The sequence below is a fragment of the Carcharhinus amblyrhynchos genome, chromosome 3 (genome assembly GCF_965287045.1).
Source record: "Carcharhinus amblyrhynchos chromosome 3, sCarAmb.v2.hapA, whole genome shotgun sequence".
NCBI lineage: Eukaryota > Metazoa > Chordata > Chondrichthyes > Carcharhiniformes > Carcharhinidae > Carcharhinus > Carcharhinus amblyrhynchos.
In genome coordinates, this window is record NC_137326.1 from 121,848,360 (window position 1) to 121,866,879 (window position 18,520).

The 18,520-nt window shown below is 43.8% G+C and overlaps 1 protein-coding gene across 1 annotated transcript in view; it reads right to left on the minus strand.

Moving 5' to 3' along the window:
• Positions 1–242: 242 nt before the first annotated feature.
• LOC145341085 (F-box only protein 36-like) overlaps positions 243–18,520 on the minus strand; it is a 57,490-nt gene continuing 39,212 nt past the window's right edge. The window contains exons 3-4 of the mRNA XM_080185912.1: positions 9,158–9,330; positions 243–2,540 (exon numbers count right to left, since the gene is read on the minus strand). Coding sequence (XP_080042038.1) covers positions 2,337–2,540; positions 9,158–9,330 — 377 coding nt within the window. The 3' untranslated portion in view covers positions 243–2,336. The remainder of the gene's footprint in view (positions 2,541–9,157; positions 9,331–18,520) is intronic.

An 18,520-nucleotide genomic window follows, 5' to 3' on the forward strand; every position in this document is an offset into this window, starting at 1 on the left:
TATTTTGTCAGCATTAAACAGAGTTTGATACTTAAGCAACACTGAGGTGAAATACAAGTTCAACTGATTTAACTCTAGTATGCCAGAAAATAAAAAATTGTAATAAACAATATAAATCACATTTTTACAACTTTTTTTTACAAGGTCAGAGCTGAACTTTCAATCTAATCAGCCAAATGAGATGTATCCCTTCCATGTTGTCAGTCCTTGCAAGTTCGTACTTTGAGCACAGCTGCTAATTTTACTGTTATAGAGGAATGACAGACTGCTGCAAAATTTAAATGGATCATTCAAAGTACCAAAGTATCACATGCTCCACCAGAAAACAAAGACTGCATCTGGTGCTGAAATCGAGTTTGAAAACACCTTTGCAAACATTGGCATGAAGTAAAACTGAAGGAAAAATATTTTTGTTAAAATGCATGAAAAAGGACAAAGCCCTAAAAGTGGCTAAGAATGTTATTTCCAAGAACAGGTTGTGAGTTCCCAGCCTGGTCTGATAGAATTGCTTGCTTTAACTAGACTTGATTCATAAATTCCTAAGTGGAGATTTAAAAAAAAACATGAAGCAAGTAAGAGATATTTTAGGTCCAATGGCTACAAGTCTAAAAATGTTTTATTTTCATCATTTCGATCTGTTTTCCATTGAAAAGTGACCGATACAGCAGCAGCAGGTGTACATTGCCCCTATTCACAACTATGTGTAGAAAATTCTAATCGAAAATGCATGTATTGTGAACATTTTTACAATTTGTTACAAATGATGCACGGCAGAAACCTTTAACATTGGTAATAGGTAGAACTCAAGAAGTGGATTAAAGATCAGAAAATAGAGCAACGAAGTGCTCAGATTAAATAAAAAAGATACTTAGGCTCAGCAGTGAACCCACGTTGCGCCAAAAAAAGGATTGTTTATTGACTGAAGTTAGTATCGACATATCCCTGAATACTAAATAAAAGCAAATTACTACGGGTGCTGGAATCTGAAACCAAAAGAGAAGGGTGTGCGTTTCCTGTGCCTGATTGGATATGTCAAGGACTCCAGGATATTGAGCCTCACACCTCATTAGAATGAAGGCCAACAAGGAGCAAATGAAGACCAACTGTTGGCAGCACTACAGTGAGCCACAAGTAAGTTGCCTCAGGGTGGATTGCTAGGCTCTGGTGGGATACAGGGAGTGGAATTTAAATGCTCCATCTGAGAGCAGACTGGGAGGTGGAGTGAGACCTATAATGAGGAAGGAAGGCTTAGGTTGGAGAGCTTTGCATCTTCCTGACTTCCCTCAAAATAAGTCTTAGGTGGGAAGGGTCAAGAACAGCCTTCCCACACCGAGGTCAACTGAGGTCATGAAGTGGCTAAGTGGCATGGGGTTCTTTCCTTCTTGGGCACCCTGTGCTGAATAAAAGGATTTTCTGACAGCAAGGGAGAGACCCGTGGGAAGACAAAGGCCCCCCTCTCCTCCTCCCCCCAGCCTTTACATCAATCCTCTCCCACCTTGTTAGGGCCTCCCTGCTAACTCATCCCATTACTGGGTCTCCAGTAATGATCCTCATTCTTGGACCCACTGCAGAACTGGCAGTGGCCACGTGCAGCTAGTATGGCAGAACTGCTAGCCTCTGATTGAGTGTCAGGTCTCTGAGGCAGGATATCTGTCCTGCAGGTGAAATTCCTGCAGGAAACTACCCCCCCCCACAGGGGTTAGGAACCCTGATATCGGCCAGTGGAGTGTTATTGGTTTAATCCCGACAATGGTACTGGAACTTGCCACAATGTGGTTATAATTAGCTCTCCTGCAACGGATAGTTCATTGCCATGAGCATTAGATTAAATCATGCCCAGGATATCAACAACCTTGGGGATGGCTGCAGCAGCAGCAAACCATAGGATCAAGAGTCGTGGGGGCTGCACATTTTGTGGCTGAGAGATCAATGGTTGACAGCCCTGAGCACAGTGGTCAAACCAATTGATGGAGACATCAAACATTCATGAAGCTTCTTATTTGCCAATGAGAAGGGCCAAAGCCTGTTTTAGCCAAGGGAACTACCTCTCACTGTCATTCCGATAGGATGAGTTGGATACTTCCTGCTGCTCATTTTGAGGCCTTGAGGCCATTTAGCACTTGAAAAATGCCCAATTTCTACACCACAGTGATGTTTTCTGAAAAAACATTAATACGTAGTAACTTTATAATCACTTTCTAAATAATTATGGTGAACATGAATTGAATTATTAAAACATGAGGCACTATTAGAGAAAGCTAAACAAAAATACAAATGACAGTGAAGCAAACATCTTTCTGGTGTCGGCAACAGTTTTGTTTTCAGTCTTAAGTCCGTTACTCATAGTCTGAAAACGCCTCGTCATCTATTAACTCCTCAATTTTTTGTCGTCTTCGTCGGATCTTCTTCTGCAGCTGAAGCTTGTTAGTGAAAAAGATCTCCTTCCAACCAACCTCCAAAGCCAATGTTTTCATGTCTGGGGTTATGGTGTCACAGTATCGTGAAACAATATATTCCCATAGTTTATCAGAGTTACACACCTACAGAGAAAGCAAAGCAGAATCAGCATTTAGCTGCTTACTACTTAAACATGTCTTATTCAAATCCTACCTGTTACATAAGGATATTTCTTTTCTGAATATTGGAACACAAAAGAGTCACTTACAGCTGTAAAAGAAAAAGTAACTCATAATATTCTTTCTGATCCCCTCCCCCCCATCAAATATCTCCTCCACATACACATATCTGTCCTTATCAACATGAACAAATGTAGTTTGGGAGACTGATGAGGGAATTAGAATTTGTCAGCTTCCCTCTCATAAGAAAAATGATGTGACACCAAAGCTTGGGGCAGCTGCTGGAAAGGCTCACTGGAGAAAGGTGAAGGGTCTCCAAGAATCCTGCAGTGCCGAAGGAGGCCAGTGGCCCATCGAGTCTGCACCAACCACAATCCCACCCAAGCCCTATCCCCATAACCCCACGCATTTACCCAGCTAGTCCCCCTAACACTAAGAGACAATTTAGGATGGTCGATCCACCTAACCTGCACATCTTTGGAGTGCGGGAGAAAGCTGGAGAACCCAGAGGAAACCCACACAGACCCAGGGAGAACATGTAGACTCCACACAGACAGTGACCCAAGCTGGGAATCGAACCCGAATCCCTGGTGCTATGAGGCAGCAGTGCTAACTACCGTGCCACCGTGCTGCCTCCTCATACTATAGTACATCCTGGGGCTGGAACCTGTGTTAAACCTCTCAGACTGTATCCACCACAGGATGTTTGACATGAAACAAGTTTGACATAGTACATTGTACATGATAAATGTTGCCGGTAATGCAAGCTTAGTGAGGCACCTCATGTACATTATCTTTATGTAATGTCAAATTTGAACTGTTATGTAATGTACATGTATGAATTTCATGAAGGAAGTAAACCTGAAGAAAGAACATGGATATCAAACATCTAATTTGTAATAAGGCAGTCTGATTTTAACTGTTCCATATATTCAGAGAAATCCAGATACATATTGTACACTCACTAGGTTTGCTGCTAATATTGTAGCTACAAAGTTAATGAAAATAGTGAACATTGCGAGGTACTTGACACAAGCTTGACTGTAATGTGAAGTATGTAGTCCCTGATTTTGCCAGTACAGCCACTGCAGCAGTCTGATTGCACAATATAAATCAAATCATCTGTCTTCAATATTCTGAGATACATTTCAACAGCACCCTCTATTGGTTAAACCAATACTCTACTTTTTTTTCAAAATGAGCAGAATTTGCTCAATATAGGCTTGATATTTGAACTTGATTCAAATTTATTTTTCTCAAATTCATTACTTTTTTTATTCATTCATAGTATGTGAGCATCGCTGGCTAGGCCAGCATTTATTGCCCATCCCTAATTGATCTTGATAATTTGGTGGTGAGCTGTCTTCTTGAGCCGCTGCAGTCCATTTGGTGCAGGTACATCCACAGTGCTATTACGGAAGAAGTTCAAGGATTTTGACCCAGCAACACTGAAGGAAAGGTTATATATTTCCAAGTTAGGATGGTATGTGGCTTGGAGGGGAATCTTCAGGTGATGGTGTCTCCATGTCTTTGCTCCCTTCCCTTTCTAGATGACAGCAGTTGTGAGTTTGGAAGGTGCTATCAAAGTAGCCAAAGTACCTTGTAGATGGTACACATGGCTACCATTATGTATTGGTGATGGAGGGAATTAATGTTTGTGGATGGTGTGCCAATTAAGCGGGCTGCTTTGTTCAGGGTGGTGTTGAGCCTCATGAGTGTTGTTGGAGCTGCAGTCATGCAGGCAAGTGGACAGTATTCCATCATCCTCCTGATTTGTGCTGTTATACAGCTTTAATTTAAACACCTTTCAAGCATTCCAGTTTAATGAGACAAACAAGGACAGTAATTGAATTATTATTTTATTTACCACTTCTAGTACCAACTCAAACATAAACAGTAGCAACTCCTTAACTCTTTGCTGCACTTTAACTCGAACTGAACATCAACTTTAACAATTTAACTGAAAATAGATACAACTGAGTTTAGGAAAACTTTGGCCAAGAAATATTCTCGATGTAGAATCTACCTTCTTCTCTCTGAAGTATCCTTCAGGGTACAAGATTTGTTCTCTTGGAGTTATCGCTGCCAAACAAAGAACTCACATATATTTTATCCACAGTTCTCCACTTCCTTCTGGAAGGTTCTCTGTCATCCAGTCTATCGTGTAACCAGAAACTGAGCACATGGCTCGAACATCCAGTGAAATTACTTTTGAAGAAACTATTACACTTAGATTAAACAGCATATAACATACATAGCAGCCATATAAATTGGAGCCATGCTGTCTCAATTAATGTAAACAACTTCCCTGATATGACCAACACAGGAAGCTTTAGGTCATAGCTCCCAGACCACAACCTCTTTACGACCTGCATCTGGTTTTAATCTATAAGTTGACCAAAATTCCCAGCATTCTTCACTCTCAGCCAGAATGGCCATGTTAAAGCCACTATTGCCATTATTGTTGTTAAATCATTGTTGTAGCTGTTCTTTCTCCGTCCACAGTGCATTGTAAATGGTAGACAGCCTTTGGAGTGTCTGGAGTTGAATGACTTGCTGCAAAATTCCTAGTTTCTGACTATTGTAGTCACAACATTTATATGACTGGTCCAGTTCAGTTTCTTGTCAAATGGTAACTCCCAAGATGTTGATAGTGGGGATTCAGCAATGGTAATGCCATTGATTATCAAGTGGTGATGTGGGGTAAACACAGTAAGAAGTCTCACAATACCAGGTTAAAGTCCAACAGGTTTATTTGTAACAAACGCCACCAGCTTTTGGAACTGGCTGTTCCTTCATCAGGGCATATAAAGATACAAACTCAATTTACATGAATAATGATTAGGATGTGAGTCTTTACAACTAATCAAGTCTTAAAGGCACAGACAATGTGAGTGGAGAGAGCAATAAGCACAGGCTAAAAAGATGTGTATTGATTCCAGACAGGATAGTGAGATTTTGCAAGTCCACGCAAGTTGTGGGGTTACAGATAGTATGACATGAAACCAAGTTCCTGGTTGAGGCCATTCTTATGTGTGCAGAACTTAGCCATCAGTTTTTGCTCAGAGTCACCATATGATACCATTTTACAGCAATTACAGAGACATGGGTACAGACATGGGAGTTTGTCAGAAAAGTATGGCGATAATCATGGGGGATAATAATCTACACACAGACTTAAAAATCAGATATGCAAAGAAAGCCAAGATGAGAAATTCATAAAATGTTTTTGGAATAGTTTCCACCAACTGATCTATTCTTTGAAGTCCATTATCCTCAGTTCACAATGTTACCTAGTTTTGTATCATCTGCAAATTTTGAAACTTAGCTTGCACACCAAAGTCTAGATCATTAATATTAATCAGGAAAAATAATGATTAGCATACAAACCCCTGCTATACACCTCCTCCTTCTGAAAAGAAATGCTCAGCACTACTGTTTTCTGCCACTCTGTCAACTTTGTATCCAAGTTGTCACTTCCCTTTTTATTCTATGACGATATGTCTATTATTTGGTAATCAAACAATACGGTAGTGAAAAATCCATGCTCATTTTTCTTAATTAATCTACACTTGTAGAAGTGGCTATTAACTTAGTCCCAGATTATTGTCTCTAGAAGCTTTCCTGCCCATGAGGTCTGTGGTTGCTGGTTCTATCCTTAAACTTTTTTGAACAAGGGTGCAACAATTGCAAATCTTCAGTCTTCTAGAACAACCTCCGTATCCAAGAAGAATTGGAAGATTATGGTCAGTACTGGTGTAATTTCCCCCCCTACTTCAATCAGCATTCTAAGATGCATCTCATCTGGTCCTCGAACTTATCAGCTTTAAGGACAGCCAGCCTGTTGAACCCTCCTCTTTATCAACTGTTAATTCAAACAATATCTCAACTACCTCTTCCACTACTATGACATTAGCAGTATCTTCTTCCTGGGTAAAGACAAATACAAAGTACACATTTAGTACATCAGCTATTCTCGCTGTCTCCATGCTTTGGTCCTTAATCAACCTCACCCTTCCTCTTACTTTCTTTTTACTTTTATATGCCCATGAAGATCTTTTCAATCTTTTTATGCTAGCTTCCAGTTTATTCTTAAGGTCCTTCTTTGCCTACCTTATATTTGTTTTCCTTTCCCCTCACAGCTTTCTAAATTCAGGCTGCTCCTCATTTGAATTATCAACCTGACATATAAGAATATAAGAGCATAAGAAATAGGAGCAGGAGTAGGCCATCTAGCCCTTCGAGCCTGCCCCGCCATTTAATAAGATCATGGCTGATCTGAAGTGGCTCAGTTCCACTTTCCCGCTTTTTCCCCATAACCCTTAATTCCCTTGTCTGTCAAAAACCTATCCACCCGTGTTTTAAATATATTTAGCGAGGTAGCCTCCACCACTTCAACGGGCAGAGAATTCCAGAGATTCACCATCCTTTGAGTGAAGAAGTTCCTCCTCAATTTCGATCTAAACTGCACCCCCCCCCTTATCTTGAGGCTGTGCCCTCTAGTCCTGCTGTCCTTTCTGAGTGGGAAAAATCTCTCTATCTCTACCCTATCTATCCCCTTCATTATCTTATACGTCTCTATAAGATCCCCCCTCATCCTTCTAAACTCCAACGAGTACAGACCCAGCCTATTTAGTCTCTCTTCATAGTCTAACCCCCTCATCTCCAGTATCAGCCTAGTGAACCTCCTCTGCACTCCCTCCAAGGCCAAAATATCCTTGTGCAAGTGCGGCGACCAAAACTACGCACAGTACTCCAGCTGCGGCCTCACCAGTGCCCTGTACAGTTGCAGCAAGACCTCCCTACTTTTATATTCTATCCCTCTCGCTATAAAGGCCAGCATCCCATTCACCTTCTTGATCACCTGCTGCACCTGCAGACTGGGTTTTTGCGACTCATGCACAAGGACCCCCAGGTCCCTCTGCACCGTAGCATGCTGCAGCTTTTCGCCCTTTAAATAGTAATCCCTCCTACTATTATTTCTGCCAAAGTGCATAACCTCACACTTGCTAACATTGTACTCCATCTGCCAGGTCGTCGTCCACTCACTCAGCCTATCCAGATCCCTTTGCAGACTTTCCACACCCTCCGCACAATTTGCTTTTCCACTCATCTTCGTGTCATCAGCAAATTTCGTCACCCTACACTCAGCCCCCTGCTCCAGATCATCTATATAAATGGTAAATAGCTGAGGCCCCAGCACCGATCCCTGCGGCACTCCACTAGTCACCAACCGCCAATCAGAATAGCACCAACTCTCTGCCTCCTATTAGACAACCAATCCTCTATCCACACTAACACCTTATCCCCAACTCCATGCCCCCTAACCTTCTGAAGCAACCTTTTGTGCGGCACCTTATCAAACGCCTTTTGAAAATCTAGAAACACCACATCCACCGGTTCCCCTCGGTCTACTGCACTAGTCACATCCTTATAGAAATCCAATAAATTTGTCAAACACGACTTCCCCTGAATGAATCCGTGCTGCGTCTGCTCTATCAAACCACTCCTTTCCAGGTGCCTCGCTATTTCTTCTTTGATGACGGATTCAAGCATTTTTCCAACAACAGACGTTAAACTAACCGGCCTATAATTCCCTGCCTTTTGCCTGCTACCTTTTTTAAACAGTAGCGTAACATTAGCCGTTTTCCAATCTTCCGGCACTTCCCCGGAATCCAGTGAAGTTTGGTAAATAATCACTAAGGCATCTACTCTGCCATTTCCTTCAGAACCCTGGGATGCATTCTATCCGGTCCTGGGGACTTGTCCACCATCAGTCCCGCTAGTCGATCAAGCACTACCTCTCTAGTGACAGTATATATGTAATACGTGGCCTTCTTGTGCTTCATCTTACTCTTTAGCATTCAGGGAGCTCGGACTTTAGTTGCGCACCTTTTTCCATTGTGGGAATGCCCCTTAACTGTACCCAAACTATCTTCTCTTGAAAGGCACTCCATTGTTTCTTTACTATTTTGCCTGCACATTCTTGATTCCAACTTATTCAGAACACGTCTATTCTCATTCCTCATGAATTAGATCCTTCGCCAACTGAGTATTTTTACTTTAGCTTGCTCCTTATTCTTTTCCATAAATAACCCAAACCTAAATGATATTATGATCACTGTTCTATAAAAGTTCCCCTGCTGACACTTGATCCATTTGACCCAGCTTGTTCCCTAGAATCAGATCTGCAATCTGTCCTTCCTCATAGCATTAGAAACATAGGGGACAATCTTGAGCCCGTGTTCTCCATGCACAGGAATGATGGTGGAGGCTCAAAATCTGACAAGAGTCAGAAATCGTGAATCTTGCTGGCGAGATCGCGATCTTTTATTTTAACCACCCCCTTGCCTGTGAAATAATCAGGTTATCACCCATAATAGGAAATAGGAAAAAAGTGGAAAATCTGATTACAGAAAATTACCAATTAACAATATTTAGGTTTATAATAAAACATAAATAAAATTAAGTGGTTATCAATTTCCTTCCCATTGATAGCTAGAAAAAAAGCACAAGAGTCAAAACGAAATCATTCTAATTTTTCTGAAATACTGATCAAATTAGGGATAAAAATATTTTACCTTTTGAAACTTTCTGGATGTCTGGGAGAGTCTGGCAATGTCCTCAAGCTCCAAAAATGAAACAATGTACATGAGCAAGCCTTCAGGAATGCGATTCAGATAATCAAACTGATGTTGACATAGGTTGCGAACATACTTAAGGACTTCATTGCCAAAAATTACACCAACATGAACTAAAATTCAAAATATAAAAAAAGGTATTTAGAAAATATCATTACAATAATTGTCTTTAACCTTTATTCTTTTTAGAAATGTAATTTTCTTAAAGGTTGCAATATCAGCAGTGTGTAGTGTGTAAGGCCTGAGATGCACATTATAGACTGTTATAGTAATTTCCCTTGGTGCCAAATGGAGCGCTCGTTTTATAATATGAAATGAATACAGTTCTAAAGAGCACCTTTGTAATTAGGTGATTTTTTTGGGGGGGGGGGGAGTTTTAAAACCCAAATCGAAGTCAAACTACAGAAACTTCAAACATACAGAATCCTGTGCCTGCTGATTTTCACCTAATCTGCGGTTATCTCTCGTTACTCCTCCATAAACATTTTGCAAATATGGATCCTTTTGTTAGTCTGATTCCATGGTATTAGTGGATTGAAAAGATTAATGATGGTTAATGTTTAATTGCAACCTGTTCAAAGTTTGTAACATTGTTTGCTAAATCTAAAATCTATTGACTGCAAGATCTGTGCTTCAAGCTGAGTGAAACCGAACTGAGTGAAAACTGAATTTTTATATAATCTCAAGAACAACCCCTTTTCCTTCCACAATTGCAGACAATGCCTAATTTTAGTCCATAAAAAACTTTGGGATAAAAATTCAATTTGATCCTTGAACAGGAGCAGGAATCGCAATGTTTTATTAGTGTTCTGTCAAGTTGAGGCAAGCAGTGTACAAACTTTGCTCTGCCAGTTCATTTCAGTTACTAGGGCAGTGCAAAACATGCTGCTGATTGGCCGAATGCTCTACATGGGCCGAAGGTGTGTGGCAGAGATAGTCCGCATTTCCGAAAGGCAGCCTGCTCCTCATAAAGGGGCTGATGCACCCAGGTCACAAAGTCTTTGACGGAAGGAAGCAGACTGCAAATGGAGAACAGGCTAGAGAGAGATTTGCCAGGTTTTCTGATATGGTGCAGGAGGCCAAAGTCTAAAGGATAAAAGTATCATTTCCACAGGCAAGTGCAAGGAGAGCGCAAAGGCGGCCACAGAAATCAATCCACATAGTTTGGACCCATGAACCTGGCAGGGTGGCATGGTAGTTAGCACTGCTGTCTCACATGCCAGGGACCCAGCTTGGGTCACTGTCTGTGTGGAAACTGCACATTTTCCCCGTATCTGCCTGGGTTTTCTCCGGGTGCTCCGGTTTCCTCCCACAGTCTGAGAGACGTGCTAGTTAGGTGCACTGGCTATGCTAATTCCCTGCTCAGTATACCTGAATGGCTGGAGGTGGCAACTGGGAGATTTTCACAGTAACTTTATTGCAGTGTTAAAGTAAGCCTACCTGCAACAATAAGGAACAAACTTTAAAAAGCAGTGCCAGAAAAATTTCAACCACCCCACACAGATGGTTAAGGTGAATGAATGCATCATCAGCCTCTCAAAATGCTCAATGCGCCACAGCCCCAGTACTCATCCATCAACAATCAAGACTTATGCCTTACAGTCCGACAATCCACCTCACCCTCACACACTTACCAATGCTACCAGCCTTGCATTCCTCTCCCTGGCACCTTACTGAGGCTGAACCAGAGTTTCCTGCCACATATTCATTCCATCACGAAGAAGACCCATTTTCCATCCCCTTGACATCACTTGATTCCTCCCGGCTTCAGCTCATTTGTACTGGAACTCTGATCCATGCTTTTGTAAGGGACTAACACCCACCGTGAATTTTTATTTCATAAAATATAGAGATAAGCCCATTGTCATCTTTTAAAAATTTCAAACTGCAGAAAAACCTAAAATTGCTGAACCTATGTCTGTATGTGACCCCATACTGTGTGATTTCTGTGTGTGTATTTTACTTCCATACCGGAAGTTAGGCGAGGGGATAGTCGGGAAGGGGGAGCGGGGGGTATAAATCTGATACTCACCCGTGGATCCACCTCATTGTTCTCCGGAGCAGTGTACCTGGTGGCTTTGGTGAGTATTGAATTTACTTGGAATCACTTTCTGACTGCGCTTCCGGTTCGCGGGGTTTCTGTGTGTGTATTTTACTTCCGTACTGGAAGTTAGGCGAGGGGATAATCGGGAAGGGGGAGCGGGGGGTATAAAAAGAAGGTAGTGATAGACAGTGGGCAGCGTCGGGAGCGGGCAGCGGAGTGAGTGGGGAGCTGAGTGAGAGTTATAAGGGCTTTGGCTTGCTGGCGAGAGCAGGCTTAGAGAAGGTGAGTTGCAGTTTCTATCTTTCCTGGGTTGCGTTTCGACACATACAAACCCAAGGGAGGTTGGGACATGGCAGGGGCTATGGGGAGGAACATAAGCCGTGTTAGGTGCCACATGTGGGAGTTCTTGGAGGCATCATGTCTCCCGAGGGTCCACATCTGTGTTAAGTGTTTAGAGTTGCAGCGGTTAAGGGCCCAGGTCAGGCAACTAGAGGGGCGTTTAGAGGATGCGTTTCTGGTCAGGGAAAATGAAGAGTTAATGGCTAGGAACCATGATCAAGAGGAGGTCCCAGGGGCTGAGGAGCAGGATGGGTGGACAACTGTCAAGAGGAAGAAGAGGAAGAAGAAGAATAGTCTTGGTCCTCAGGCCTCCCCAGTGGCTCCGCAAGGTTCATCAACAGGGGCACAAAAGGATAGTCAGGTGGGCCAGAATGACTCAGAGGGACAGAAGGGGGCTGGCAATGTGATAGTGGTAGGGGATGGGAAGGTCAAAGGAATCGACAGGAGGTTCTGTGGGCAGAGGCATGGCTCCAGGATGGTGGTCTGCCTCCCTGGAGCAGGGGTACAGGACATAACGGAAAGGATAGAGGGAATTTTGAAAGGGGAGGGGACCCAGGCAGAGGTAATAATACACGCAGGGGAGAGGGACGTAGGAAGGCGGAATAGGGCAGATGTACGTAGGCAATTTAGGGAGTTGGGGTCCAAACTGAAGAGCAGGACCTCCAGGGTGGCATTCTCTGGGCTGCTGCCTAGTACCAGTAGGGCTAGGAATAACGAGATCATGCAGCTGAATGCATGGCTGAGGGATTGGTGCAAGGTAGAGGGCTTCACTTTTGTAGACCACTGGGAGGTAATTGTGAGAGAAGGGCAACTGTATAGGAGGGATGGGGAAAATTTGAATGGGAGAGGGACAAATGTCTTAGCAGGGAGGTTAGCTGGAGTGTTTAGCCAGGGTTTAAACTAATAGGGAGGAGGGGTGGGGATGTGACTGATAGCTCAGTAGAGACTGGGGTCGGGAGGGAGTTGGGTGATAGGGTAGGTTTGGGTGAAAGGAAAATTAGCAGGGAGAGGGAGGTTCTGAGAGGCACTGGTGGGTTGGACTGCGTCTATTTCAATGCGAGGAGTGTGACGGGTAAGACGGATGAGCTTAGGGCCTTGATGTTTGTGAGGAAGTTAGATGTGGTGGCAGTAACGGAGACGTGGTTACGTGAAGGGCAGGATTGGCAGCTGAATGTTCCTGGGTATAAGTGTTTTAGGTGTGACAGAGGAGGGTTGAAGAGAGGTGGTGGGGTGGCGTTGTTAGTAAAGGAGCACATCACAGCAGTGCAGAGGGAGGACAATATGGAGGAGTTAGGGATCGAGTCTCTGTGGGTGGAGTTGAGGAATAAAAAGGGAGAGATTACAATGCTAGGGGTATACTATAGGCCACCCAACAGCCCGAGGTCAGTGGAGGAAGGTATTTGCAGAGACATTTTAGATAGGTGCAGAAAGAATAAGGTGGTTGTAGTGGGTGACTTTAACCTTCCTGGAGTGGATTGGTAGGTGCCTAGAGCTGGGGGTACGGAGAGAGAGAAGTTTGTAAAGTGTGTGTTGGAAGGGTCCCTAGAGCAGTACGTAACTAGCCCGACTAGGGAGGGGGCTATACTGGATTTAGTGCTGGGAAATGAGCCGGGGCAGGTGGTTGAGGTTGAGGTGGGCGAACATGTGGCTAACAGTGACCACAAGTCCGTCTACTTTAGGATAAAAATGGAAAGGGATGACTGCCGGCCGAAGGGGAGGGTTCTGAACTGGGGGAAGGCGAGCTAAAGTCGGATTAGGAGGGAGCTGAAGGACACGGATTGGGAGAGGTTGTTAGCTGGCAAGCCCACGGTTGGTAAGTGGGAGTTTTTAAGGGCAAACTGAAAATGTTGCAGGAAAGGCATGTGCCAGTAAAGAAGAAGGATGGGAAAGGCAGGATTAAGGAGCCGTGGATTACAGGGGGTATAGAAAACTTGGTCAGGAAGAAGAGGGAGGCATATGTTAGGTCGAAACAACTGGAAACAGAGAGTGCGCTGGAGGAATATAGAGAGAGTAGGAGGGAGCTAAAAAGGGGAGTTAGAAGGGCGAAAAGGGGGCATGAAATGGCCTTGACCGACAGGATTAAGGAAAATCCAAAAGCATTTTACTCTTATATTAGGAGCAAGAGAGTGGTTAGAGGGAAAATTGGTCCTCTTAGGGACAAGGGAGGGGAGCTATGTATCGAGACTGAGGGAATGGGGGAGATCCTGAATGAATACTTTGCGTCGGTATTCACGAAGGAGAGGGGATCGGTGTCGTGTAGTGTCTTGGAGGGAGCTGTAGATCAGTGGAAGGAAATATCCATTACGAGGGAGGAAGTGCTAAGGTTTTTAGGTAGCATAAAAACGAATAAAGCTCCGGGGCCTGATGGTATTTATCCCAGGCTGCTTAGGGAGGTGAAAGATGAAATTGCTGGGCCTCTGACGCAAATCTTTGTCTCTTCTTTGGACACAGGTGAGGTCCCAGGAGACTGGAGGGTAGCTAATGTGGTACCGCTGTTTAAAAAGGGTAGTAGGGATAACCCTGGTAATTATAGACCAGTGAGTTTGACATCGGTGGTAGGAAAATTATTGGAAAAAATTCTTAGGGATAGGATGTATGACCATTTGGAGCGTTGCGATCTGATTAGGGATACGCAACATGGCTTTGTTCGGGGGAGGTCTTGCCTTACGAATCTGGTGGAATTCTTCGAGGAGGTGACAAAAACGGTTAACAATGTGCGAGCCGTTGATGTCATCTATATGGATTTCAGTAAGGTGTTTGACAAAGTCCCTCACGGTAGGCTGGTAGAAAAGGTTAAGGCACATGGGATACAAGGACAGGTAGCTAGGTGGGTCGAAAACTGGTTGGAAAATAGGAGACAGAGAGTAGTTGTCGAGGGCACCTTTTCTGGCTGGAGGCCAGTCACCAGTGGTGTGCCGCAGGGCTCAGTACTGGGACCTCTCCTCTTTGTAGTATATATAAACGACTTGGAAGAGGGTGTACGTGGTGTGATCAGCAAATTTGCGGATGACACCAAGATAGTAGGATTGGCAGATACTGAGGAGGACTGTCAGGGACACAGCAGGATATAGATAGGTTGGTATATTGGGCAGATAGATGGCAGATGGAATTTAATCCTGACAAATGCGAGGTGATGCATTTTGGAAGGAATAACGCAGGGAGGAGTTACGTGATAAAAGGTAGACCGATGAAGAGTATAGAGATACAGAGGGACCTGGGAGTGCAGGTGCACAACTCTCTGAAGGTGTCTACACAGGTAGAGAAGGTTGTGAAGAAAGCTTATGGAATGCTAGCCTTTATAGGAAGGGGTATAGAGTATAAGAGCTGCCATCTAATGCTTCAGTTGTACAGAATGTTGGTTAGACCACATTTGGAGTACTGCGTCCAGTTCTGGTCACCTTACTACCGGAAGGACGTGGAGACCCTGGAGAGGGTGCAGAGGAGGTTTACCAGGATGTTGCCTGGCATGGAAGGACTGAGTTACGAGGAAAGTTTGGAGAAACTGGGGCTCTTCTCCTTAGAAAGACGGAGATTAAGGGGTGATATGATAGAGGTATATAAAATACTGAAGGGAATAGATAGAGTAAACAGTGGTAGGCTTTTTCCTAGATTGGGGACAATTACGAGAGGTCACGATCTAAGGGTGAGGGGGGAGAAGTATAATTTGGATATGAGAGGAAGGTTTTTCACGCAGAGGGTCGTGGGGGTATGGAACGCGCTACCGAGTAGGGTGGTGGAGGCAGGCATGTTGGACTTGTTTAAGGTTTACTTAGACAGACACATGAGCGAAGCAAGGATGGAGGGTTATAGTAGAGGGTATTAAGTAGGGTCAGAGCCTCGGGACGACACCGGAAATGTAGTTTTATATGTTAACGTATTGTCTTTTATTCCACAGGGTCGGTCCACCTTGTTGTCAAACGAGGGGCATGCACACGGTGGGTCGTGCGTGGGCTGCTCTTGGAGGTTCCGGGAGTGGCCTAGTACTTTGTGTCGTTGTGTGTGCTTAATCCTGGACCAGCAGATGGACACCGCAACAGCTCAGTGACTATCACTGCTAGCTGTGCAGATACATGGATTTGGGCCTGTGTCTGTGGGAGTTTGCGCATTCTCCCTGTGGTTGCGTGGGTTTCCTCTGGGCGCTCCGGTTTCCTCCCACACCCCAAAGATGTGCTCTTAGGCTGACTGGTGTACCAAATTGACACTATTCTCCCCTGAATCTGGCTACATTAGGGGTTCCACTCACATACACACAGGGCGGGGTAGGTGTGGGAAGATGCGGTGGCGCGGGCTCGTTGGGCCGAAGGGCCTGTTTCCCGTGCTGGGATGTTCTTTGTTCAAACAAAAGAGGTTATCTGTCAGTATCGGGGAAACCCATACATCATTTTTTCTGAAGAGCCACTAACAACCTTCTGTGAGCTGCAAAGGTAAATTCAAAGAGGGCTATGCAAAAGCCATCTGCATTTCTGACCCCCAGTTGATCAACAAGAGTCTGCTCATCTGCTAAGACAAAGAGCCTCTTAATCTTCCTTTCAATTCTTAATGGTTGAGAATAATCTAGGGGACCTAGATGAGGAATACACGTCCTTTGTGAAAGGCCATGAGTAGAGGCAGGAGTCGTGTGATATGGGCTCTGGGTTTGTGGAACCAGTAATACTGCTTTGCTGAACTATGAAGTCTCAAGCTGCTTTCTTATCATCCGACTAGCAGCTTCATAGACCAAGAATTCTGGCCCAGGTTGGGTATCTGGCCCCCATCTGCACTGCTTCTGTTGGAAATTCTGCACCATCAGCTACATGACAGATTCATTTGTGCATGCCCATTTCATCGTGTGAAGTCAACACCACTGGAAAAGTGAACGATCCAGCATTGATTTTCAGCTCATCAACTTCCTTGAAGTGACATTCCATCGGACTTTGATTCTGGCCTTTGGAACCCATGTGCAACAATATTTATTTTCTTTGTGATCTCTGCACTGTAAATCGTTGTTTTCTCTATCCCTCTTTTTACTGCCTGAGTGTGAAGGCAACAGTGCAAATATCTCCCATGTTTTGAGTGTGTGCAAATAAACTAACCCTTTAAGTTCATCCAATCTGAAGTTTGCTGCAGGGTTATCATTAGAAAGTTGGGTTGCAACAAAACTGAGGGGTTGGGAAATATACCACTGTTTATCAAGGGGGAAACAAATCAAAACACCTTTCTCTTTACAGATTGATAGTGAGCGGAAAAATTAGTGCTATTTAAAATTAACCCCCTCCTACCCATAACAACTTGTTACCGCTAGACTTGTCTGTTCTATCACATACCAGGCTGTCTCTCACATTTACTCTTTATAAAGTTGATATCATCCAAAACTGCAACCCGTGTCCTTGCTCTCAGTGACCTCGTTCACCTCTGTGCTCACTGACTTATATTGTTGACCAGTTAAGTAAGCTTCATTTTTTAAATTTTCATCCTTGTTTATAAATCGCTCAATGGCCTTGCCCTTCCAATCTCTGTACTCTCTTCCAGGTCCCTGTGATATCCGCATTCCTGATCTTACCCAATTCATCACCGATGGCTATGCCTTTAGCTGCCAAAGCTTTGAGCTCTGAATTTCCCTCCACAACCCTTCAACTATTCAGTCCCTCCTCCTTCTGCTGTGTATTCCATGTCACTGTCATGCTGCAGTCCAAAAGGAACTGCAGATATGGCGTTCATTCGTGAACACGGGCTTTTTTCTGACAGCCCCATCAAAATACAGCACCACTCCCTTCAGAATACAAAAATGTTTCTAAATTCAGGTCAGGCAAAAGCAGAGCAGAGAGCAAGGGAAGTCCGGATTAAACTGCATTTATTTCAATGCAAGAGGCCTGATGGGCAAGACAGATGAATTCAGGGCATGAATGGGTACATGGGACTGGGATATGATAGCAATTACTGAAATCTGGCTAAGGGAGGGACAGGACTGGCAGCTTAATGTTCCAGCGTACAGATGCTATAGGAATGATAGAACAGGAGGTAAGAGAGGAGGGGGAATTGCACTTTTGATGAAGGAAAACATCGCGGCAATACTGAGAGAGAATACATCCAAGGTTTGGCTACTGAGTCTATGTGGGTAGAACTGAGAAATAAGAAGGGGCTGTATTATAGGCTCTCAAATAATCAGTGGGAAATTGAGGAGCAAATACGTAAGGAAATTTCATTTAGCTCCAAGAAAAATAGGGTGGCAATAGTAGGGGATTTTAACTTTTCCAACATTGACTGGGACAGCCATAGTCTTAGAGGGTTGGATGGAGAGAAATTTGTTGAGTGTATTCAGGAGGAATTTCTCATTCAGTATGTGGATGGCCTGACTAGAGAGAGGGCAAAACTTAACTGTCTCTTGGGAAATAAAGAAGGGGACAGATGACAGAATTGTTAGTGAAGGATCACTCTGGGACTAGTGCCCATAGTTTTAAGATAGCTATCAAGAATGATAGGTCTGGCCCAAGAATTAAAATTCTAAATTGGGGCAAGACCAATTTTGATTGCATTAGACAGGAACTTTCAAAAGTTAATTGGGGGAGTCTATGGGAAGGCAAAGGGACATTGGGTAAGTGGAAGGCTTTCAGAAGTGTTTTAACCAGGGTTCAGATTATTCCCCTTAGAGTGAAGGGTAAGGCTGGTAGAAGTAGGGATGACTTGGGATATTGAGGCCCTAGTCAAGGAGGAGGCACATGACATGCATTGGCAGGCATTCTTCAAGGGATTCCCTTGAAGAATATAGGGGGCATAGGAATAGAGTTAAGAGAGAAATTATGAGGGCAAAAAGGGGACATGAGATTGTTTTGGCAGATAAGGCAAAGGAGAATCCAAAAAGCTTCTACAACTACATAAAAGGCCAAAAGAGTAACTGGGGAGAGAGTGGGGCCTCTTAAGGATCAACAAGGTTATCTATGGGT